The following is a 25236-nucleotide window of genomic DNA, read 5'->3' as shown; positions in this document are numbered from 1 at the left end:
TGTGTAATTGTTTTTCCTGCTCTGCAATTGTTCCCATTTCAATCGCTTCAATGCCATTTATTTCCCTGTATTGATTTCTCCATGTCATTAGCTTCTTGATGTATTTGCTCGGTTCTGTACAGTGGTGGCACCACCTCTTCAGGTGAAGGGCCAGATTGACAATCCGAACACGTCTAAGAACCACTCAGGTGAAACATGATTCATTTTAACCACAGTGTTATTTTTAGCGATGTTTTTGAAGGCAGAGTTGCTAAAATTTATTAACAACCTGGTTTATGTTCAGGTTGCAGAAGCAGCAATCTAATAATCTTTCCTTATTAAAATGCAAGATTTTATATCTTTGACAACATAATTTGCTTGACTTAATTTTCAAACATTATCAGTCTTGGATACTCATACTCATAGCGGTCCAAGTCTAGTTCAAAACAACATTGTTTCTTTTCAAGCACTTGCTGCTTTGCAAATTTAAATTAAACTCTAATTATTAAAACCATACAAATGTCTAATTGTTAACTTACCCATATTGATTCAACTTCCCCCAGAGGTTTAGATGGGCAGGATTTCTTATGTGCCTCCAAAAGGAAGTGTTGAAAAAGTATGGAATGTTCAACTAGAGGAGAGAACATACTGGACCTGGTTTTGGGAAATGAGCCAGGCTAGGTGACAGACCTGAAAGAAGCCATTATGCTTCAAGATAGTTATGAGTAAGGATAAGATTGTACATTTGGGGAACCTAGACAACAGCTAAACATGAAGTACATCAGGCTGCTGTTGATCAATCACAGCTTGGCATTCAACATGATCATCCCCTTAGTACTAATCAACTAGCTTCACAACCTGGGCCTCTGTACTTCGCTGTGTAACTGGCTCTACAACTTCCTTACCAGGAGACCACAATCAGTGCAGATTTGTAATAATACTGCCTCACTGGCAATCAGACCTGGTGCTCCACAAGGATGTGTGCTTAGCCCATTGCCCCGCTCTCTCTACATTCATGACTGTGCCTCGGCACAGCTCAAATTGGATCTACACATTCGATGAGGATGCATAAAGGAATGAGATAAATCATCTGGTTGAGTGGTGTCACAACTACAACCTTGCACTGAATGTCAGCAAGACAAAGAAATTGACTATGTACTTCAAGAAGGGAAAGTTGGGAGAACACACACCAGAACATATTGAAGGATCAGCAGTGGAAAGGGAGGGCAGATTCAAGTACCTGGGCATCAACATCTCAGGGGATCTATCCAGGGCCAAGTACATTGATGCAGTTATGAAGAAGACCCCTCCATCCACCTCCGAGGCTCTACTTCATGAGTTTGATATGTCGCCAAAGACTCTTAGAATAGAGAGCATTCTGACTGGTTGCATCACAGCTTGGAGGCTCCAATGCACAGGATTGCAAGAGGTAGCAAACCCTTATAGACTCAGCCAGCTCCATCACAGGCTCAGTCCTCCCTGCCATCAGGAACATCTTCAAGAGCCAGTGCCTCAAGAAGGCAGCATCCATCATTAAAGACCCTCACCATCCTGGCCATGCCCTCTTCGCATTTTCGTAATCATTCTGGTAGCAGTGTACATTCCACCTCAGCCCAATGTCAAACAGGCTCTAGGTGATCTGAGCAATGGGATTAATATGCACAAAACAACCCACCCTGATGGCTTCACCATCGCCTTGGGGTATCTTAACAAGGCCAGCTTGAAAAAGTCACTAAATAATTATCATCAACAAATCACCTGTAGTACGAGAGGAGACAGCACACTGGACTACTGTTACACTACATATAAGAGTGCTTACTGTGCTGTTCCACGCCCACACTTCTGAAAGTCTGATCACCTGGCTGTACTTCTACTCCCTGCGTATAGGCAGAGACGAGAGACTGCTGCACCAGCAGTGAGGACCAAGAAGGTGTGGACAGCAGAAGCACAGGGGCGCCTACAGGATTGCTTTGAATCAGTGGACTGGACTGTATTTAGTCATTCACCTTCGAATCTGAATGAGTATGCTGCAGTTGTTACTGATTTCTTTTTAACCGATGTGGATGAGTGTGTGCCTATGAAAACTTACTGTACATTCCAAACCAAAACCTGTGAATGAACCAGAAGGTTTAGAAACATAGAAAACTTACAGCACAATACAGGCCCTTCGGCCCACAATGCTGTGCTGAACATGTACTTATTTTAGAAAGTACCTAGGGTTACCCATAGCCCTCTATTTTTCTAAGCTCCATGTACCTATCCAGAAGTCTCTTTAAAGACCCTATCGTATTCGCCTCCACCATTGTCGCCGGCAGCCCATTCTACGCACACACCACTCTCTGCATAAGAATATTACTCTTGACATCTCCTCCGTATCTACTTCCAAGCACCTTAAAACGGTGCCCTCTCGTGTTAGCCATTACAGCCCTGGGAAAAAGTCTCTGACTATCAACATGATCAATGCCTCTCGTCATCTTATACACCTCTATCAGGTCACCTCTCATCCTCCATCGCTCCAAGGTGAAAAGGCCGAGCTCACTCAACCTATTCTCATAAGGCATGCTCCCCAAGCCAGGAAGCATCCTCGTAAATCTCCTCTGCACCCTTTCTATAGTTTCCACATCCTTCCTGTAGTAAGGTGGCCAGAATTGAGCACAGTACACCAAGTGAGGTCTGACCAGGGTCCTATATAGCTGCAACATTACGTCTCAGTTCTTAAACTCAATCCCACAGTTGATAAAGGCTGATGCACTGTATGCCTTCTTCAAACCTTCTTATGGTTTGTCATCTGCTGAGGGCTAGGTCAGTGGCATGTTAGTCTGGTGACCCAAGTCTGTACAAGAAAACCAGGTTTGACTTGTGGAGGGCTATTTCAAGGGTGAAGAAACAATTGCATTTGAGATTGGAACCGGCATCAGATGCACATCAACTCTGGCAGGGTTTGCAAGACATTACTTCCTACAATAGCATGAATGGCAGCAATACTTCACTACCAGATGAGCTCAACACCTTCTATGTCCACTTTGAAAGGGAGAATATAACTGCAGCTGTGGAGATCCCTACTGCACCTGGTGACCTTGTGATATCTGTCTCGGAGGCCGATGTTAGACTGTCTTTCAGGAGGGTGAACTCTTGCAAGGCAGCAGTTCCCGATAGAGTACCTGGTAAAGCTCTGAAAACTTGCGCCAACCAACTGGCAGGAGTATTTAAGGACATTTTCAACCTCTCACTGCTACAGTTGGAAGTTCCTACCTGCTTCAAAAAGGCAACAACTATATCAGTGCCTGAGAAGAGTAGAGAGAACTGTCTTAATGACAGTCGCACTCATATCTATGGTGATGAAATGATTTGAGTGGTTGGTCATGACTAGAAACAACCCCTGCCTCAGCAAGGACCTATCACCACAATAGATTTCTTGCAGATGCAATCTTACGGCCTTACATCACCTGAACAATACAAACACCTATGTCAAGATGCTGTTCATTGACTAGAGCTCAGTGTTCAACACCAGCATTCCCACAGTCCTGATTAATAAGCTATGGAATCGGGACCTCTGTACCTCCCTCTGCAATTGGATCCTCAACTTCCTAACCAGAAGACCACATGCGGATTAGCAATAATATCTCCTCCTCCCCGCTGACAATCAACACTGGTGCACCACAGGGATATGTGCTTAGCCCACTGCTCTACTCCCTCCATCTCCATGACTGTGTGGCTAGGGATAGCTCAAATACCATCTATAAATTTGCTGATGATACAACCATTGTTGGTTGAATCTCAGATGGAGATGAGAGAGCATAGAGGAGTGAGATATGCCAGCTAGTTAAGTGGTGTTGCAGCAATAACCTTCCATTCATTGCAGGTAAGATGAAAGAGCATCTTACCCTTCCTGAAAGAACTTCAGGAAGGGTAAGATGAGGGAACATTAACCAATCCTCATAGAGGGATCAGAAGTGGATAGAATTAGCAATTTCAAGTTTCTTCATGTCAGTATCTCTAAAGGGCTAACCTGGTCCCAACACACTGATGCAGCTATAAAGAAGGAAAGACAGCAGCTATCTTTCATTAGGTGTTTGGCCAGATTTGGTTTGTCACCTAAAACACTCAAAAACTTCTATAGATGTATCGTGGAGAGTATTCTGACTGGCTGCATCACTGCGCAAGGTCAAAAGAAGCTGCAGAAGCTAGCTTCCATAGTATGCAAGACATCTTTGAAGAGCGATGCCTCAGAAAGGTGGTGTCCATTACTAAGGACTCTAACTCCCAGGGCATGCCCTTTTCTCACTGTTACCTTCGGGTAGGAGGTACAAAAGCCTGAAAACACACACTCAGCGATTCAGGAACAGCTTCTTCCCCTCTGCCATCTGATTTCTAAATGGACATTGAACCCATGAATGCTACTTCACTTTTTAAATATATATTATTTCTGTTTTGCACTATTTTTAATCTATTCAAAATATATGTATATACTTACATATACATATGTATATGTAAACTTGTTGATTTACTTGTTTATTTTATCATTTTTTTCTCTCTGCTAGATTATGTATTGCATTGTACTGCAGCTGCTAAGCTAACAAATTTCACGACAGACGCCGGTGTTAATAAACCTGGTTCTGATTCTGTTATTGGGGAGACGGTACAGGAGCCTGAAGACCCACACAACATTTTAAGAACAGCTTTTTCCCCTCTGCCGTTAGATTTCTGAATATTTCATGAATCCATGAACACTACCTAATTATTTGTCTTTTGTATTTTTACTGTTTTTATTGTAATTTATGATAACTTTTATGTCTTGCCCCATAAGGCTGTCACAAAACAATAAATTTCACAACATACTCTAGGCTAGTATGAGATTCTGATTCTGGATCTGGCAGTAAGATGTTAAATTGGGCAAGGACAAATTGCAACAAGAAAAGAGAGGGGGAAGGGCTTTGCTTGGGACTAGCTACTGTTTCAAGACCTGCTGATCAGAGTTCACAATCAGCATCGATAAGAAGCAAAGACAAGAATGGTAAAGTAAGGGAACTTTGAATGACCAGAGAGGTCCTAAATTTAGTCAGGAGACCAAAGGAAACATATGTAAGATAAAATCAGACTGGGCCCTTATGGAATATAAGGACAGCTGTAAAGTGCTCAGGCAGGTGATTAGGAAGGTAAAATGGGGTCATTAAGTGTTCTGGGTGAGCAGGGTCAGGGAGAATCCAAAGACATTTTATGCTAACTGAAAAAAGAGCTAGTAGGAGATTTGAAATTGGGAGGGGTAGGGGGAGATCCGAAAAAAGATCCCCCCCTCCCACTTTCAAATCTCTTACTAGCTCTTTTTTCAGTTAGTCCTGATGAAGGGTCTTGGCCCGAAACGTCGACTGTACCTCTTCCTAGAGATGCTGCCTGGCCTGCTGCGTTCACCAGCAACTTTGATGTGTGTTGCATGATTGTAGATGTGTAGTGCTTGAGTAAAACTGTAAATATCCTGTTTGATTAAGCATTTGTTGTTTACATAACTCATTATGGTTGTATGTACGAAGTATGTGAATGGCATATGTCATTATGCCACCACGTCATACATGTGCACCTCTCGAAAGTGAAACAAAGAAGCCAAGCATCTTCCTGCTCCCATGTTTTTCTCTGGAGTTACAAAACAGTGGTGATGAGGAAGTTCTAAAATGAACCTGAGATGACGACCTACATGCACAGTGAGACATTCAAGTTCAAAGAAGTGCAGCATGTTTTTTTTCGAAAGGGGGAGGGAAAGACAGTTGAGTTCAAAAAAGGCAGAAAATGGATGAAATTCATGGGTTCTAAACAGTGAGTACTAGGTGATAATAATCGTAAACAAAATAAAGAACAAATGGCTGGCTACATTGTAAAGATAGACACATTTAATTGCACAAGTGCACTAGGGGACATACTGAATGAATTGAGCAGTATTTTGAAGCAAATGAAATGTGAGTATCAGTGTTACTGAGTTCAAAAGGTGTGAAAGCATACAGTTTGCATAGAGGTTTGACTGCTTCAACTAAACCAGCTGAAATGAAATCATAAACAGGCGAAAATCTGCAGATGCTGGAAATCCAAGCAGCACACACACACAAAATGCTGGAGGAACTCAGCAGAACAGGCTGAAGGGTCTCGGCCCAAAATGTCGACTGTACTATTCTCCATAGATGTTGCCTGAGTTCCTCCAGCAATTTGTATGTGTTGCTCAACTGAAATGAAGTTACCGATATCATGAAAATAATGCAGGAACATTCGGAACCAAAAACGTTGTTGATTGCTGAATGCTTCAGTTTTCATAGGCAGAATCAAAAATAAAGAGGGTTCATTTCAGCCGAAGTGGCTGAATTTGAAGAAGTTGTCTAAGCATTGCCCGTTAAGTAATGGACTTAATGAAGCACTGAACAAGAACTTAATTGTGGAATGTTACAAAAAATCATCCAAAAACAGCTCCTAACTGAAGTACAACCTACATTTAAAAGAGCAGTTAAACTTGCTGTATCAATAGAAACAGCAGGCACAGACGCAGTTGAATTGTAGTCATGAATGAAAGCGATCATGAACAAAACTGCAGCAGTCAGACAGAAACCTGCCTGGCCAAACAAATTGTGTTACTCTTGTGGCAGGGGCTCACATACAGGTTTAAAGTCTAAACGTGCAGAAAATGCGACAAAGTAGGACACATGCAAAGAGTATGTTGGGCAGACAAAAATAAATGGACTGCACAGGGAAGGGAAAAAGCTAAAAAAGTCAAGTTGCAGTTTCACAAAGAGCACTAATCTGCATGCTGCTGATGAAAAAGTTGATAATGATGAGAGTAACACAAGACTGAACAGTCTTGAAAAGGGTAGCAACTGAGTAGCAATATGAAAACTACCAAGAGACAAGCAATATGGCTTACACCAAAAGTGAAAGTAAATTAATTAACATGGAACTGGATTCTGGTTCATCTGTTTCAGTCATTCCTCAAAAGGTACTTAACTGAAGCCTGTAGATGTACAACTATGACCTTATACTGGAGAAAAGGTAACTCCTGTGGGAATGACATTCGTAACGGTGAAATATAACATAGACATCCACAGCACATTACAGGCCCTTTGGCCCACAATGTTGTGCTAACTATGTAACCTACTCTAGAATCTGCCCAGAATTCCCCTACTACAGAGCCCTCTATTTTCCTAAACTCCATGTACCTATCTAAGAGTCTCTTAAAAGACCCTATTGTATCCACCTCCACCACAGTCGCTGGCAGCCCATTCCACACACCCACCACTCTCTGTGTGAAAAACTTACCCTTGACATCCCCTCTGTACCTACTTCCAAGCACCTTAAAACTATGCCCCCTCGTGCTAGCCATTTCAGCCCTGGGAGAATGCCTCTGGCTATCCACACAATCAATGCCTCTCATCATCTTATACACCTCTATCAGGAAACCCCTCACCCTCTGTCGCTCCAAGGAAAAAAGGCTGAGCTCACTCAACCTATTCTCATAAGGCATGCTCTTCAATCCAGGCAATGTCCTTGTAAATCTCCTCTGTACTTCTTCTATAGTATCCACAACTAACAAGCCACATTGCATGTGTATGTCGTGAGAACAGGAGGGCCAGAATTATTGATCAGTAATTGCTTGAGACAACTACAACTTGATTGAAGATCCATCCACTAGCCACAATAGTTCACAAGGTGCAGGGTAGGTATGTCCCACAGAAGTTCTCAAATGGCAGAGCCAGGTAGCAAAACTGGGTGAGAAGTTGGATGACTGGATAGTTTTAAAATTCAACAAAAGGCAAATATAAAAGCTATAAGATGGGAAAAGATTAAATATGAGGACAAAGTAGCCAATAATATAAAGCAGGAAAATAAAAGTTCTTTTCAGTTATATAAAGAATAAAAGGGAGGTGAGAGTTGATACCGGACCACTGGAAGGTGATGCTGGAGAAGTAGGTAGTAATGGGGAAACAAAGAAATGGCAGATGAAATTAATGAGTATTTTGCTTCAGTCTTTACTGTGGAAGACACTAGCTATATGCCGGAGGTCCATGAGTGTCAGGGGAGCAGATGTGAGTGCCATTACTTTTACAAAGGAAAAAGTGTGAGGCAGAGTCGAAGGTCTTAAGGTGGATAAGTCACCTGGAGCAGATGGACTATGTCTCAGAGTCCTGAGAGGGGTTGCTGAAGAGATAATGGATGCCTTGATCATGATCTTTCAAGAATCACTTAGTCTGGCATGGTCCCAGAGGGCTGGAAGATTGCAAATTTCACTCCACTCTTTAAGAAAGGAGGAAGACAAAAGAGAGGAAATTATGTGCCAGTTAGCCTCACCTCAGTGTTTGGGAAAGTGTTGGAGTCCATTATTAGGGATGAGATTTCAGTGTACTTGGAGACTAATGATAAAATAAGTCAAAATCGGCATGGTTTCTGTCAAGGGAAATCTTGCCTGTCAAATCTGTTAAGAGTTCTCTGAGGAAGTAACAAGCCGGGTGGACAAAGGAGAGGCAGTGGATGTTACTTACTTAGATTTCCAAAAGGCATTTGATAAAGTGCCTCACATAAGGCTGCTTAAGAAGATAAAATCCTATGCTGTTACAGAAAATATACTGGCATGGATAGGGGAATGGATGACAGGCAAGAGGCAGTGAGTGGGAATAAAAGAGGCCTTTTCTGGTTGGCTGCCACTGACTAGTGGTGTTCCTCGGGGGTCATTATTAGGTCTGTTACTTTTCACATTGTTTGTCAGTGATTCAGATAGTAGAATTGATGGCTTTGTGGCAAAGTTTGCAGATGATACAAAGATAGGTGGAGGGGTAGGTAACGATGACGAAGCAATGCGATTGTAGCAGGACTTAGACAAATTGGAAGAATGGGTAAGATGGAATACAGTGTTAGGAAATGTATGCATTTTGCTAAAAGGAAAAATAGTACAGACTATTATCTAAATGGGATGAAAATTCATATATCAGAGGTGCAAGGGGACTTAGGAGTCCTTGTGCAAGACTCCCAGAAGGTTAATTCACAGGTTGATTCTGTGGTAAATGCAATGTTGGCATTTAGTTCAAGGGGATTAGAATATAAAAACAAGGAGATAATGCTGAAGCTTTATAAGACACTAGTCAGGACACACTTAGAGTAATGTCAACAGTTTTGGGACCCTTGTCTCAGAAAGGATATATTGTCATAGGAGGGAGTCTAGAGGAGATTCACAAGGAGAATGAAGGGGTTAACATATGAGGACCTTTTTGTTGCTTTGGGAATTTAGATGAAAGCATACAGATCTCATTGAAACCTACCAAATGTTGAAAGGACTGGATATGATGGATATGGAGAGGATGCTTCCTGTGGCCGGAGTATCCATAACTAGAGGGCACAGCCTCAAAATTGAGGGGCAACCTTTTAGAACAGAAGTAAGGATGAACTTTTTTAGCCAAAGTGTGGTGAATCTGTGGAATGCTCTACCACAGACTGTGGTGGAGGCCAAGTCCGTGTGTATATTTAAAGCAGAAGTTGATGGATTCCTGATTGGTTGGGGTATCAAGGAATATGGTGAAAGGGCAGGTGTATGGGTTGAATGGGATCTGGATCAGCCATGATAAAATGGTGGAGCGGACTCAATGGCCTGGATGGCCTAATTCTGCTCCTGTGTCTCATGGTCTTACTTGAATGACACATCCACTGCAATAGTGTCAACTGAAAGCGAATTAAAAAGGTAGTGGATGAACCCACAACAGTCTTCAAGGATGGCATTGAAAAACTCAAACATATCAAGGGTAAAATAGTGCTGAATGAAAACACCACACCCAAGTTTAACAAAGCCCATCTGCTTCCTTATGCCATCAATGATAAAGTGGAGAGTGAGCTAGATCACATGGTAGCTGAAGGATTTCTTTCCAAGGTTGACTGGAACCCATGGGCAATGCCAGTGGTCTCAGTAGCCAAGAAAAATGGGTCTGACTGGATCTATGGTGATTTTAAAGTCACCATCAAACTATTACTGGAAGCAGATTGATATCCTTGTCCAGAACAGAGGATATCTTTTCAAATCTTTCTGGAGGAAAACACTTCAGCACAGTGGACTTAGCTGAGGATGGAGATGGAAAAAGAGTTCAAACTATTTCTCACCATAAAAACTCACAAAAGGCTATGGCCCAGGTGCTCCAAGGCTGCCCAGGCAATCAGTGTTAACTAGATGACATTATTTTTACCAGTAAGGATGACAAGGAACACCTTCTAATTCTCAAGACCGTGTTAAAAAGATTAGAAGGTTATGGGCTCAGAGCATGACACAACGTGTGTGAATTCTTTAAACCAAGCATCACTCACTGTGGTCACACCATTGATGCACAAGATAACACAAATGTGTTGAGAAAATTCCAGCAGTGATGGATGCCCCAAGGCCAAGGATGTGTCAGAGATGTGGTCCTTTCTAGGATTTGCCAATTACTATAACAGGTTCCTGTCAAACCTGGCTACTGTGCTCCACCCCTTGAACTCATCACTACAGATTGGAAGAAATGGCAAGTATGAGGTGGCTTTCCAAAAGACAAAGGAAATGGTGATGTCAGACACTGTACTCACACATTAAGATGCACATTGTCCAGTGTCTTTCCTGTGACACCTTGCTTTATGGTATAATTGTTTTTATATCACATGTTATGAGTGATGGAAGTGAACACCCCACAGCCTTTGCACCATGTTCTCTTACTGCTGCAGAGAAAAATTACGCACAGATTGTCAGAGAGGCCTTGAGTCTGGTTTGGGGTGTAAAACATTTCAACCAGGACTTGCATGGGAGAGAATTTACTGATCATCAACCACTTGTGTCCATTTTCAATCCACAGAAGGGTGTCCCACTAACAGCAGCAGCACAAATGCAGAGATGGGCTCAAGATTGAAATCAAGAGGACAACTAATCATTATAGTTTGTCCCATTTCCCCTTGGAAAGGAAATAACTGAAAAATTTACAAAAGAGGACACTCCTCTTGACGTGTTCTCCCTGAAGCAGATTGAAAATCTCCTTATTACGGCAGCGATGATCCAAAGGGAAACTAGAAAAGAGCCCACAGTGTCTCAGGTCTATATGGTCACCCAAAATGGCTGGATGTGCAGCAGAAATTCCAACTCCTCCATTTTTACGGGCACCAGGATGAACTTGCTTTTGACTGGGTTACCTCATGTGGGGATTGAGTTATTGTACCATCCAAGCTGAGAGCTAAAGTATTGGAGGAACTATATGCCAGTCATCTAAGTGTGGTCAAATGAAAGCATTGGCTCAAGGCTTTGTCTGATGGCCTGCGATAGATTAGCAGATTGAGCAGCTGTTAAGGATGCCGACACATTTGGAAGATGCCAAGATCAGCACCCCACCATCTCTGGGAATAGCCTCCATTGCCCCGGCAGAGGATTCATGTAGATTTTGCAAGACAATCCATGGGCACAAATTTCTTGGTCGTGGTGATACAGCTACAAAGTGGCCAGCAATTTTCCTAGTAGCCTTCGCTACAGCCTTGACACTGTTGCTGTGTTGAAAAGCTTCTTCTTAAGGACAGGTGTTCCAGAACACTTAGTGATAATCAATCACAGTTTGTGGCAGAAAAGTTTTGGTCAATCCTGAAAATGAATGGAATAAGACATATTATGTCTACACCATACCACCCAGCTACAAATGGCTTGGTCGAAAGGTTTGTCCAGAGTCTAATGAATGTACTGCAAGCAATGTCAGCTGTACACACTTCACTAACACTGAATCAGAAGCTGCCCGATTTCCTCTTTGTTTATTGCGATACAGCATGCTCCACAACCATCAACTCATCGACTATACTGTTCCTGGGTTGTCCCTTGTGTTACAAGGGACGTGCTTGGACCTCCTCAAACCCAATCTCAGAAGGAGAATGCAGGACAAACAATTGAGACAAATTGAGGGCTCTGCAAACAAGAAGGTTCAATGTTTCACTCCTGGACTGGTGAGGGATCACAGAGGTGATCAAAAGTGGGAACTTGGAAAGATTAAGGACAGAACTGGACCACTCACACAGTGGAGATTGTGTCTGATGTCATCTGGAGATGGCACATTGATCAGTTGAGGAAAGCACAGTCAATTGTTGGAGAAAAAATGTGCCCAGAGCTGTCAGAACCACGTCCTGCAGTCCCAGAGTCAACTCCTACCACCACCACAATGGAGGCTACGGAACTGAGGTTGTTTCATATTCACAAGTCTCACCTGCCAAGCAGAGTGATCCTCCTTGTCAGGAAAAACAACATCCCACAAGAGTAAGAAATCTTTCAGCTTGAATGGAACAATTTAAAATTTACTACACCGTGGATGTCTATGTAGGAGATGTATTATATAGTATACTGTGCATACATATATATCTATAAGTTGAAATGTATTCTATATTGAGTTGGAGTTTATAACTCAGCAGAGAGGAATGCTGTGTATTTAATATTTCAGTATATTTGAGTAATATTGTTTGATTAAGCTTTCTTTGTTTACATAATTTATTATGGTTATAAGTATGAAGTATGTACACGAAGGACCTACATCATTACACTAGGATATCATATATGTGCACTTCGCTAAAGTAAAATGAAGCAGACACATGTCTCCTGGCTCCCGTGCTTTTCTTTCAAATAGTTTTATGTTTTGGAGTTATAGTACAAGGACTATCAAAAAATATAGCGAGATGCAGTGGTTATAGGTATAGGAAGAGAAGAGGCAGATGGAGCTTTACTGGGTAAGTGTGAGGTGTCGTAGTTTGGGTGGTCAAATGAAAGAAGAAAGTATACAGTTAATGGTAGGCCCCTTAATAGTACTGAACCCCACAATCTAATGAAAGTGGCTACACAAATGGGAAAAGTGATGAAGAAGGTCCATGACATTGGTAGGTTTGATGAGTAGAAGACTAAGGAAGTCATGCTGCAGCAGATAGGAGATACATAGTCTGCTGAGGGCTAGATCTATAGCGTTCAAAACCGGCTATCCAGAATACAGTAAGTCTAAGTATGACCTATGGAGGGTCATTGTGACAACGAAAAGGCAACTCTGAGTGAAACTAGATATACAATCAAATACATAACAGCTGTGGCAGGGTTTGCATGCCGTTACTTTCTAAAGAGAACAAAAACAAAATTAAAAATGGCAGTGATAACCCTCTCTCTGATGAGCTCAATGCTTCTTATACACACTCTGAACGGGTGAACATCACTATGCCAGTGCGAACCCACACAGCATCTGACAACCACATGTTCTGTGTCTCAGAGAGCATTACTGTCTGGTATGGAGGCTCCAGCGCACATGATTGCAAGATGATGCAGAGGTTTATAGGCTCAGCTAGCTCTCTCATGGGCACAACCCTCACCAGCATCGAGGACATCTTCAAGGGGCAATGCCTCAAGTAGGCAACATCCCTCATTCAGGAACCTTATCATCCGGGACATGTCCTCTTTTCATTGCTACTATCATGGTGGAGGTGTAGGAACCCGAAGACTCACACTCAATGTTTTAGGAACAGCTCCTTCCTCTCTGCCATCAGATTTCTGAATGGTCCATGAACCCATGAACTGTACCTCATTAATTCCTTCTTTTGCACAAATCTCATTCTGATACAAAACTTTAGTCAAACTGTATTAAAAGTATTGCATGCAGTTCTGGTCACCTCATTATAGGAAGGATTTGGAGATTGTAGAGAGGGTGCAGTAGATGTTTACCAGGACGCAGTCTGGATTTTGAGGGTATGAGCTATAAGGGATGATCAAATGGACATTGGCTGTTCACCCTAGGATGTTGGAGGCTCAGGGGAGATCTGTTAGAGGTTTTTAACATTATGAAAAGCATAGGATAGAGAGTCAGAAACTCTCCCCATGGTAGAAATGTTAATCACAAGAGAAAATGCTTTTAAGCTTAGGAGAGGAAGTTTAACGGTGACATGAGGGGTGAGATTTATGCAGAGAGTGGGAGACACCTGGAATAAGTTACCAGGGGAAATAATGAAATCAGGAATTTTGGTGGAGCTTCAGAGGCTTTTAGATAGGCATGTGAATATGAAAGGAATTGAGGGAAATCGATAAAACACAGGAGGGGGACATTTAGTATAAACTGACATTAAGTTTGGTACAACATCATGGGCTGGGTGGCCTGTCCATTGCTGTATTGTTCTATGTCCATATGAGTCCCACCCTTGAAATGGCCTCAGCTTAGGGGCACTTTGGGATGGCCAGTAGGTGCTGCCCTTACCAACAGAGGCCAGATCCTGAAATGAGAATATGTAAGACTGGTGGTGAGCTCAGACTGACTGGATAGCAGTGAGTTTGGGAAGCATCAAGGAGAACGTGCTTACATTGGAGGGGTGGCCGTGCATATGGCGAATGAGTTGGAAGATGAGGCGAGGAGGTGGAAGACTAAGAATGTAGGAATGACCAGGCAAATGAGATAAAAATATGGGGATATTAACCACTTTAGGAATGGGCAAGAGAGTTGGTATTGAAGGGGAATATTGTATTAGACTGGATGAGTACTAAATTGTACTGGAAATGAACAGAACAGTGAGATGTTGAAGGATACAGAGAGGGAATACAATGAGTCGAAAGGCCAGATCCTGCTGGATCCTTTGTGCTTATTGTTTTGTAATGCTATTAATATTGGCTATTATTGGTTTGCTGTTGTCACATGTACCAAGATACAGTGAAAAGGTCTGTGTGCCAACCAAGCAAATTATTCAATACTTTGAGGTAGCAAAAAGAAAAAGATAACATAGAGTAAAGTGTTACAGTTTCAGAAAAAGTGTAGTGCAGGTAAGCAAAGTACAAGGCCAATGGTCTGAAGATCAAGAGTTCAGCTTTTAACTTATGAGAGCTCTATTCAAAAGACTGGCAGCTGTGGGTATGTGTTCCCTATGCGACTCCCTTGTCCATTCGTCCCTGCCAACCCTCCCCACTGATCTCCCTCCCGGCACTTATCCTTGTAAGCGGAACAAGTGCTACACATGCCCTTACACTTCCTCCCTCAGCACAATTCAGGGCCCCAGATAGTCCTTCCAGGTGAGGCGGCACTTCACCTGTAAGTCGGCTGGGGTGATATACTGCGTCCAGTGCTCCCGATGTGGCCTTCTATATATTGGCAAGACATGACGCAGACTGGGAGATAGTTTCGCTGATCACCTATGCTCTGTCCGCCAGAGAAAGCAGGATCTCCCAGTGGCCACACATTTTAATTCCATGTCCCATTCTCATTCTGATATGTCTATCCACGGCCTCCTCTACTGTCAAGATGAAGCCACACTCAGGTTGGACAAACAACACCTTATATTCCGTCTGGGTAGCCTCCAACCTGATGGCATGAACATTGACTTCTCAAACTTCCGCTAGTGTCCCACCTCCCCCTCATACCCCATCCATTATTTATTTATATACACACACTCTTTTTCTCTCTCTCCTTTTTCTCCCTCTGACCCCCTCACTATACCCCTTGCCCATCTTCGGGTTTTCCCCCCTCCCCCTTTCCTTTCTCCCTAGGCCTCCTGTCCCATGATCCCCTCGTATCCCTTTTGCCAATCATCTGTCCAGTTCTTGGCTCCATCCCTCTCCCTCCTGTCTTCTCCTATCATTTCAGATCTTCTCCTCCCCCTCCCACTTTCAAATCTCTTACTAGCTCTTCTTTCAGTTGGTCATGACAAAGGGTCTCGGCCCGAAATGTCCACTGTATCTCTTCCTAGAGATGCTGCCTGGCCTGCTGCATTCACCAGCAACTTTTATGTGTGTTACTTGAAATTCCAGCATCTGCAGATTTCCTCGTGTGTGATTATGTGTTCTCAGGGTTTGTATCTTTTCCTCAATGGGAGGGGGCAGAAGATGGAATGATGGGGGTAGGAGGGGTCTTCTATTACGTTGGCTGCTTTCTTGCAGCAGTGGGAAGTGGAAAAGGAGTCAATAAAGGGCAGAGTGATCTGTGTGATAGATTGTGTTGTGTTCACAACTCTGCAGGTTCAAGCAGAGGTGTTGGGTGCTTTCTGTGGTGCATTAGTAAAAATTGGTGAGAATCATTGCAGACATGCTGAATTTCCTGGCTGCACGCTGCTTGCTGGTCTGGGAACTGCGGCTATCCAGCAGAGTGTGGTGGACATTAACAGATTTGACTGTGGGTCGCCTGGCCTCTGAACTGCCGAGTAACTGTTTAATTGTTCACTGTGGTTAGAGACCTTCATAACTGTTCTTAACATCTCTGATGATGAGACATTTAAGAAGAGTTGAAAGAGATTTAAATAATTACAAATGCAGAAATAATTGATAAAATAATAGAAGTATTTGAAAGCTCAGCTGTTGACAATGTGAGCGAGGTGATTTGCGTGGATGTAAGTGCAACTCCCCAGACTAGTGCTGAACTGAGCAGTGTAGTGAGAGCCGCGGTGGGCTGGAATCTAACTTGGCTGTCTGCTCGCAGAACATGACCTCGTTGTCAGGATTTTTACAGAGCCACTTAATCAATTCCTCTTCTTGGCTTCAATACTTTGATAAAACTTGTCTAGGGAATTGTTCTGGTTGCTTTGCTGAACGAGAGGTTTATTTTACTCCAGCTTCTTAATCCATACATGTGAAACCACCCAAGGATAAAAGGCAGGAGCGGTTCGTGGCAGTGTATAGAGCGTTGACCAGTGGCCAATCTGGACATTGGAAGTTTGGAGAGGAGAGGAATTCAATCAGGTCCACTGCCCGAGGATAAAATAAAAGGCAGGAGCAATTCACAGCAGCGTTATCTTTGAGCTATGGCTAATCAGCATTTGGAATTAATTAGTAAGAGCAAATTAAAGGAAGGCAGGGGTATGCGCAGTAGCAATCTTTGCAGTGGCTGTCGACTGAGTGGTAATAGTGAGGCTTTAGTTCTTCAAGGCTTCACTCAGAGTAAGCAAAGCTCAAGTATTTTTCCTCTTTTATATATCTGCTTAGCTAGATAGAGATTACAGACAAGATAGTGCGATTCTTCTCTTGCGGGACATGGGAAGGCGGGTGTGGGAAGGCAGGGAGACCCCCAGTGTCCCTGACCACTACAAAGTGAGAAGTGCATCCAGTTGCAGCTTCTAACACTCTGTGTTGAAGAATTGGAGCTGGAACTGGATGAACTCCGGATCATTCAGGAGGCTGAAGGAGTGATAGGACATTTAGAGAGGTAGTTACACCCAAGGTTCAGGACACAGGAAACTGGGTGTCAGTCAGGAAGGGGAAAGGGGTTATGGAGACAGTGCAGAATACCCCTATGGCCATCCCCCTGAACAATAGGTATATCACTTTGGATACTGTTGGGTGGGTGGAGAAATGACCTAACACGGGAAGGTCCCAGTGGTTGAGACTCTGGCACCGAGTCTGCCTCTGTGACTCAGATGGATAGGGGGAAGAAGAGGTAAGTTATGCTGATCCAGGATTTTTTAGTTAAGGGAACGGACAGGAGGTTCTGTGAGCGAGAATGAGATTCCCGAATGGTGTGTTGCTGCCCAAGACAGCGTCCAGGATATTGAGTCCTAAGCATTCTAAAGTGGGAGGGTGAACAGCCTGAAGTCGTGCTCCATGATACGGGAAGAAAGAGTGCCGAGGTTCTGCATAGGGACTTCAGGGAATTAGGTACCAAGTTAAAGGGCAAGAGACCTCCAGGGTTGTGATCTCAGCATTGCTACCTGCCCACATGCCAATGAGGCTAGAACTAGGAAGATTATGTAGTTTAATATGTGGATATGGAGTTGGTGTAGGAGGGAGGGCATAAGAGTTTTGGATCATTGGGCTCTCTTCCAGGGAAGGTGGGACCTGTATAGCAGGGACAGTTTGCACCTGAACTGGAGGGGAACTAATATCCTAGTGGAAAGTTTGTTAATGCTGCACAGTGGGGTTTAAACAAGAGTTACAGGGGGATGGGAACCAGAGGCCAGAACAGTTAGTGGAGAGGTTGTTGGTAAGACCTCAGATAAAGTTAGGCATCAAAAGGTTGAGCATGGTGCGACAAATTCGAAAAGGGTGAATACAGGACTGAAGGTGTTGTATCTGAATGTGTGCAGTACATGGAATAAGGTAGATGAACTTGAAGCACTGTTGCAGATTGGCAGGTATGATGTTGTAGGCATCACTGAATCATGGCTGAAAGATTATAGCTGGGAGCTTAATGTACAAGGATACAGCTTGTACCAAAAAGATAGGCAGGAAAGGAGAGGGAGTGGGGTTGCTCTGTTGGTAGAAAATGAAATCAAATCATTAGAAAGAAGTGATGTAGGATTGGAAGGTGTTGAATCATTGTGGATTGGAAAAGAACACTGGCAGGGATGACAGCAGAGCAACAATGGCTGGAATTATCTACTGATGTCTACTATAAGCTACCTCACAGCTCTCACAGCTACCTGGACTATTCCTCTTCCCACCCTGTCTCTTGCAAAAATGCCATCCCCTTCTCGCAATTCCTCCGTCTCCACTGCATCTGCTCTCAGGATGAGGCTTTTCATTCCAGGATGAGGGAGATGTCCTCCTTTTTTAAAGAAAGGAGCTTCCCTTTGTTACGTACCCCGTAACTGGGTTGCCAAACCAGCAGAAATGGACCACTTAGTTGGAGTCTGGATTACTAGAACTAAGAAAGTTTCATTAAAGAAATAAGTAACACAGTACTCTAATCGTAAGGATATAAATGCAACGGGTTAGCAATGATAAAACACACATGTGCACAGAACTAGGATAATAGGAATCAATCAAGCTCTATTGCAGTCTAGGGGTAGAATGATCAGTCTCAAGTGACGCAGAGTTCAGTTTAGCTTAGTAGAGTTCACAGCAATCGCTGTTGCGCCGTTGGAGAGAGAGAGAGTGAATGATGATATGCAAATCAGATTCAAACAGACCTTTGATATTCCTCGCAGTTAGCTTTCGGGCGAGCCCTTTTTAATGTCTTCTGAGGTCACAAACTGTGACCCGTCCGTTCCGGATACGATCATTCTTACGCGGTGAACCCGGCACCCAGGCAAGGGCGGACACACACACCAGGTTCCCGCCGATCGTACCTTTTCACCCTGTGCATCTATGGTCGGTCCCGCGACCAGACCTCCAAACTCTCACCAGCTTGTGGGGGCACACCGCACTTCCAGGGTCTCGTTATCTCGTGATCTCGTGGTGTCTGTCTTGCCTTAGCGAACCTGTTCCTTTTATCCCCCTGCTGGGGTATCGCCTGTCCATCAAACTTCAAACAGCTCAGATTCAAAGCAACCGGTCTGTCAATACTCGGAACTGTGTCTCTTTTCGTTATTCTCTCTCGTTTCTCATTAACATTTTGAACACTTCTCCCTTTTGTCTCTCTTATCTCTCTTATCAGCATCAATCTTCTGATAACTTGGTCTTTCGTCACACCTTCATCCACCGTCAACTCTGCTCTCAAACGCATCTCCCCCATTTCACGCACATCTGCTCTCACTCTTCCTCCCGCATCCCACTAGGAATAGGGTTCCCCTTGTCCTCACCTACCACCCCACCAGCCTCCGGGTCCAATATATAATAACTTCCAACACCTCCAATGGGATCCCAGCACTAAGCACATCTTTCCCTCCCCCCCACTTTCTGCTTTCCACAGGGATCGCTCCCTACATGACTCCCTTGTCCATTCGACCCCCCATCCCTTCCCACCGATCTCCCTCCCGGCACTTATCTTTGTAAGCGGAACAAGTGCTACACATGCCCTTACACTTCCTCCCTCACCGCCATTCAGGGCCCCAGAGAGTCCTTCCAGGTGAGGCGACACTTCACCTGTGAGTCGGCTGTGGTGATATAATGCGTGCGGTGCTCCCGATGCGTCCTTCTATATCAGCGGTCCCCATCCACCGGGCCGCGGACCGGTACCAGGCCGCAAAGCATGTGCTACCAGGCCACGAGGAAACGATATGATTTGGTGACATGAAACAATATGAGTCTGCTGCACCTTTCCTCATTCTCTGCCACACCCACCGTTGAACTTGAACGCACGCGAGGTCATTATGCACGCGTCATCCATGTCAGCGCGGGAAGAAGATCAACTCCTCGAGCTTGCAAATGACAGCGGACTGAAAAGTATGTTTGACATAATATCTCTGCCAGCATTCTGGATCAAAGTCAAGGCTAAATATCCTGAGATAGCCACGAAATCACTGAAAACGTTGCTTCCATTTCCAGCATATCTCTGCGAAGCGGGCTTTTCTGCAATGAATGCAACGAAAACTAAATTGCGGAATAGACTGGACATAAGGAACCCCCTTCAAGTATCACTGTCTCCCATCACCCCTCGATGGGACCGTCTTGTTGCAGGGAAACAAGCCCAGGGCTCCCACTGATTCAGCAGTATTGGTGTGTTGCAATGATTTTATATGTTCATACGAGGAAAATATGCGCTGTGTTTAATATCTAAACGTTACTTAGAATGTTATGATGCTATTGACTTATGTGACTTATAATTGACTTATCACTATATTCATGTGCTGTGTTACATAAAGCCTAAAATAACACTAACATACAGTAACAGCAGGAATGATGTGATAAATACACAGCCTATATAAAGTAGAAATAATGTATGTACAGTGTAGTTTCACTGAACAGAATTGCCAAAAATGATTTGTAGAAAAAAATGGGCACGTACACGCACGGGCACGTCATGCATGCGCACATAGGTGCCCGCACAAGGCTTCATGGTCATGGTAGTCTTTCTCGGGGTAAACACAATGTATTTGACTGCTACTCTTGTCCATTGGCAACCCTACCCCCCCCACCCCCCAGCCCCTGGTCAGCCGGTCCGCAAGAATATTGTCAATATTAAACCGGTCCACAGTGCAAAAAAAGGTTGGGGACCCCTGTTCTATATATTGGCGAGACCCGATGCAGGCTGGGAGTTGATGAGCCAAGAAGCTATGTTGCAGCTTTATAAAGCTCAAGTTAGCCCACATCTGCTCTGCTGCATTCAATTCTGCTCACCCAATTAAAGGAAGGATATGGAGGCTTTGGAGAGGCTGCAGGAGAGGTTGCCTGGATTAGAAGGCATTTGCTATAAGGAGAAGATTGACAAAACCTGGGTAATTTTCTCTGGTGGAGTGAGATTGAAGGGTGATCTCATGAGACTATGAGAAATGTACATAAAGGAGACAGGTGGGGTCAAAATGTCTGATACTAGAGTGCATGTATTTAGGGTGAGATGAATGGAGCAAGATTTTTTACACAGAGATTGGTTTGTGCTTGGAATATGTTGCCAGCTGGTGGTGGAGGCAAGTTGATAGAAATGCTTATGTGGGTCTTAGAAAGGCACACAAATATGCAGAGAATGGATAGAATGGTCATATGTAGGCAGAAAGAACTAGTTTAGTTCGGCAGTTAATCACTAGTCTGTTTAGATTGGCACAGCATCGTAGGCTAACAGCCTGTTCCTATGCTACAGTTCTATGTTCTTAACTTCTCCCAGAGATCAAACTGGCCCATTTCCGATACAGCGTATAGCAGAGGTTTTCTATCACTGGGGCCAGGGTGTGTCTCCACCACTCTGATTCTGCTCTTCAGATCACTACACAGAGTGATCGTACACAGCTGCTCCAGGCTGGGCTCTGTGTTTGGCAGTTTAATGATGTGGCTTAAAGTTATTAATGATGCACGTTTACTCACTGTCTTATTGGGCCAATTGTGTTTCTCGAAGACATCCTGAGCTCGATCCTCTCCGCCATCTGTGAACATCATTATCATCTTGTTGCAGTTTGCTCGAATTGAAGTCGTCTGCGAAGGACAGATGAGAATAGAATGTTAACCAAAAAAAAAATCAATTGTTGATGATTCCCATTCTAACACTGTTCATCATCACAGCAATGACTGTCTGTAGTGCCAACTAACCTGTGAATAATAGGATTACTGACACTATAACAAGTCACTAGTTGGGGCATTTAACATCATAATAATCATTGTTAGGGTAGTTAGCACTGATTTAACCATATAACAATTACAGCACGGAAACAGGCCATCTCAGCCCTTCTAGTCACTGCCGAACTCTTACTCTCACCTAGTCCCACCGACCTGCACCCAGCCCATAACCCTCCATTCCTTTCCAGTCCATATACCTATCCAGTTTTTCTTTAAGTGATAATATCGAACCTGCCTCAAACACTTCTACTGAAAACCCTATCAGATTCCACCTCCTCCAGCCCTTTATCTCTTTCACCAATCAACTTCCGAGCTCTTTACTTCACTCCTTCCATCCTCTTGGTTTCACCTATCACCTACCACCTTGTCCTTCTTCCTCCTCTCCCCCTACCTTTTTACTCTGACTTCTCCTCTTGTTTTCCAGTCCTGATGAAGGGTCTCAGCGTAAAACACCGACTGTTCACTCTTTTCCATAGCTGCTGCCTGGCCTGCCGAGATCCTCCAGCATTTTGCGTGAGTTGTTGAGAAGGCAGCATGGCCTGGATGGTGGAGGCCCTTGGTGATGGATACTACTTCCTTGTGGCAGTGCTCCCTGTAGATGTGCTCAGTTGTAGGGAGGGATTTGCCTGTGATGCACTGGGTTATACTCACTATGTTTTGTAGACCTTTCTGTTTTAGGGTATTGGTGTTGGATGTGGAGGGGCGATTTGAGGGAGATGAACAGGATTATGTTACAGCTTAATTAAGGTAGGTATCAGTTGCTGGCATGAGGGAGACACAGATCAGGAACCTGCTAATACAACAACCTGGAATACACTGCCTAGGAGGGGGATAGATGCAGAAACAGTTAATGATTTCAAGACAAAAGTGGATGGTAGGACTGTAGGGGTGGAGATGAAGAAGGTCTAAGTGAAATGTCTGTGGTGAGCTGACCTGAACTCTACAGGGTAAATGATCTGCAGTGTCACTGGGTCTCCACAACACTCTAGAGGACTCCAATTTCCCTCCTGCAATCAAATCCATCATTGTGATCTTTTCCAAGCTAGCAGATTTTACTCACATTGAGCAGCTGATCAAATGCATAATGAAATCCTGTCTTGTAATCCGTCACTCCCTGGGCATTCATCCTTTGTACTCCATCCTTCAGAAGCTTCTTGTTCCGGACGTTGGCTTGAACAAGCTGCTTGAAGCAGGCCACTGGACTGGCTTCATTAGTGAACTGGGAATAAGATAAACAATGTAAGTGAGGCAGCCAGCTAATGCATAAGCTAAGTCTTCACAACCATAGGCCAATTGACAACCAATGAAATATGTAGTGATCAATTGCAAACCAGCCCAAACCCTTACGACTATTCATCAACCAATTAATGTGGGGATTAAAAGACACTGAGACAGCTACACATATAAGAATTGCGGTAATGCACCATTAAGCTGGATGCCAACCGCCGTAAAACAAGATACAGATACACATATAAGAAAGGTTTAGAGCAGGGTTCTCAACATGAGGTCTATGGACCCCTTGTTAAATAGTACTGGTTCATGGCATAAAAAGGTTAGGATGTGATGGTTTTTTTGGGATATGGACCAAATTCAGACAAATGGTTTCAGCTCCAGAGGGCACCTGTGTCAGTAGAGATATGTTGGACCGAAGGCTGTGTTTCCGTGCCTAATAACATGATGACACAATGATTGGTTAATGACTTAAAAGTCCACTTCAACCTAAAAATCAACCTAATTTAACATAGTAAGGGAATCAGAATTTGACAGAGAGTCTTATACGGAATATTACGTCACCAAGACTTGATCAAAAGTGGTGGGGTTGAAGATTGTCATGGTGGCAAATAGTGAGACTTAGGGACGTTTCTGAAATGGAAGAGGTGAAGGAAGAACAATAGTCTCAGTGACAATGATCTGCCCTTTCTGCGTGAACATCAGGATGGTTGCCGGCATTACCATTCTCCCCTCTCCCACAGCAACTCAGTCATATTCCTCAGATTTACTGAATGATACACAAAGAGGCCATCTCACTCAACAAGTCAGTGTTGGCTCTCAGAGTCTTATTCCCTTAATGATTTTCCCAGGACCTCATCTTTCTCACATATCCATCAACTCCACCAGGATTCTTCCTTCAGCCACCTACACACAATAACATAAGTAAGTAGAAGCAGAGGAATGCCATCCTGCTCCTCAGGCCTGCCCAACCAGCTAATATGATCATGGCTGGTCTATGCTGGCCTCAACTCTTCTGCTGTGCCAGTTCTCCATAACGCTCAATTCCTTGATCTGATGTTGGGCCAGCAGAGCAGCAAGGACGAGGGCTGGTGGTGAGAGCAGAGTTTGAAGCCTGAGGGTTGGTGCTCAGGGTTCTGTCATTGGAGTTTGAGGCTTGGAATTTGGGTTGATAATCAGGCTCTTCATTTGTTATCATTGGCGATCCCTGGATTGATCCTGAAGATCTAGACCTGAGGAACGGGGCTTGTTTGGCACGATCTCACATCAGCAGCAACTGATTTGCAAGGGGGGAAGTCGAAGGCTCAATGTCTACAAATCCACCAGTCCTCTGGAGACTGGAGGCCGAAGAGGACAGCCTTTCCAGGGGTTAGACTACTAAGTACGTGGGTGGGTGGGTGGAGGGAGGAACGGGGCTTGTTTTGCTGTCGTCACTTTGTCATCCTACAAAAAATAGTGGATACAGCCCAGTCTATCATGGGTAAAATCCTCCCCACCATTGAGCACATACACATGGAACGTTGTCGCAGGAAAAGCAGATTCCATCATCAGATACCTTACTGTCCAGTTATGCTGTCTTCTCACTGCTGCCATCAGGAAGGAGGTAGAGGAGCCAAAGTTATTACCCCTCAACCATTACGCCATTTGGTCCAAACTCTTAAACCAGAGGAGATAACTTCACTTGTCCCATCATTGAAATGTTCCCACAATCTACGCACTCATTTTCGAGGACTCTTCACCTCATGTTCTCAATATTCTTCTTTGTTCTTTCTATTTATTTATGATTATTATTTCTGTCTTTGTCTTTGCACACTGGTTGAATGCGGTCTTTCATTGATTATGGTTATTATTTTATTATGGACTTACTGAGTATGCCCACAAGAAAATGAATCTCAGCGTTGTATATGGCGACACACGTGTACTTTGATAATAAATTTACAGAAGTTTTTTTTAAAACTTTGCTTAATATGTTCAGTTTTCTTAGAACCATAGAACCATAGAACATTATAGCATAGAAACAGGCCTTTTGGCCCTTCTTGGCTGTGCCAAACTATTTTTCTGCCTAGTCCCACTGACCTGCACCTGGACCATATCCCTCCATACACCTTTCATCCATGTACCTGTCCAAGTTCTTCTTAAATGTTAAAAGTGAGCCCGCA

The 25236-nt window shown here is 43.7% G+C and overlaps 1 protein-coding gene across 8 annotated transcripts in view; it reads right to left on the bottom strand.

The window, feature by feature from the left end:
* LOC140211181 (voltage-dependent calcium channel subunit alpha-2/delta-2-like) overlaps positions 1-25236 on the bottom strand; it is a 1200890-nt gene that overhangs the window by 193552 nt on the left and 982102 nt on the right. For all 8 annotated transcript variants that reach the window (XM_072280736.1, XM_072280740.1, XM_072280737.1 and 5 more), the window contains 2 exons: positions 22908-23066; positions 21599-21706 (listed from right to left, as the gene is read on the bottom strand). In XM_072280736.1, coding sequence (XP_072136837.1) covers positions 21599-21706; positions 22908-23066 — 267 coding nt within the window. The remainder of the gene's footprint in view (positions 1-21598; positions 21707-22907; positions 23067-25236) is intronic.

Source organism: Mobula birostris, chromosome 16, assembly GCF_030028105.1.
Source record: "Mobula birostris isolate sMobBir1 chromosome 16, sMobBir1.hap1, whole genome shotgun sequence".
NCBI lineage: Eukaryota > Metazoa > Chordata > Chondrichthyes > Myliobatiformes > Myliobatidae > Mobula > Mobula birostris.
The sequence above is the reverse complement of the archived record's forward strand: the minus strand, read 5'-3'. Positions and strand labels throughout refer to the sequence as shown.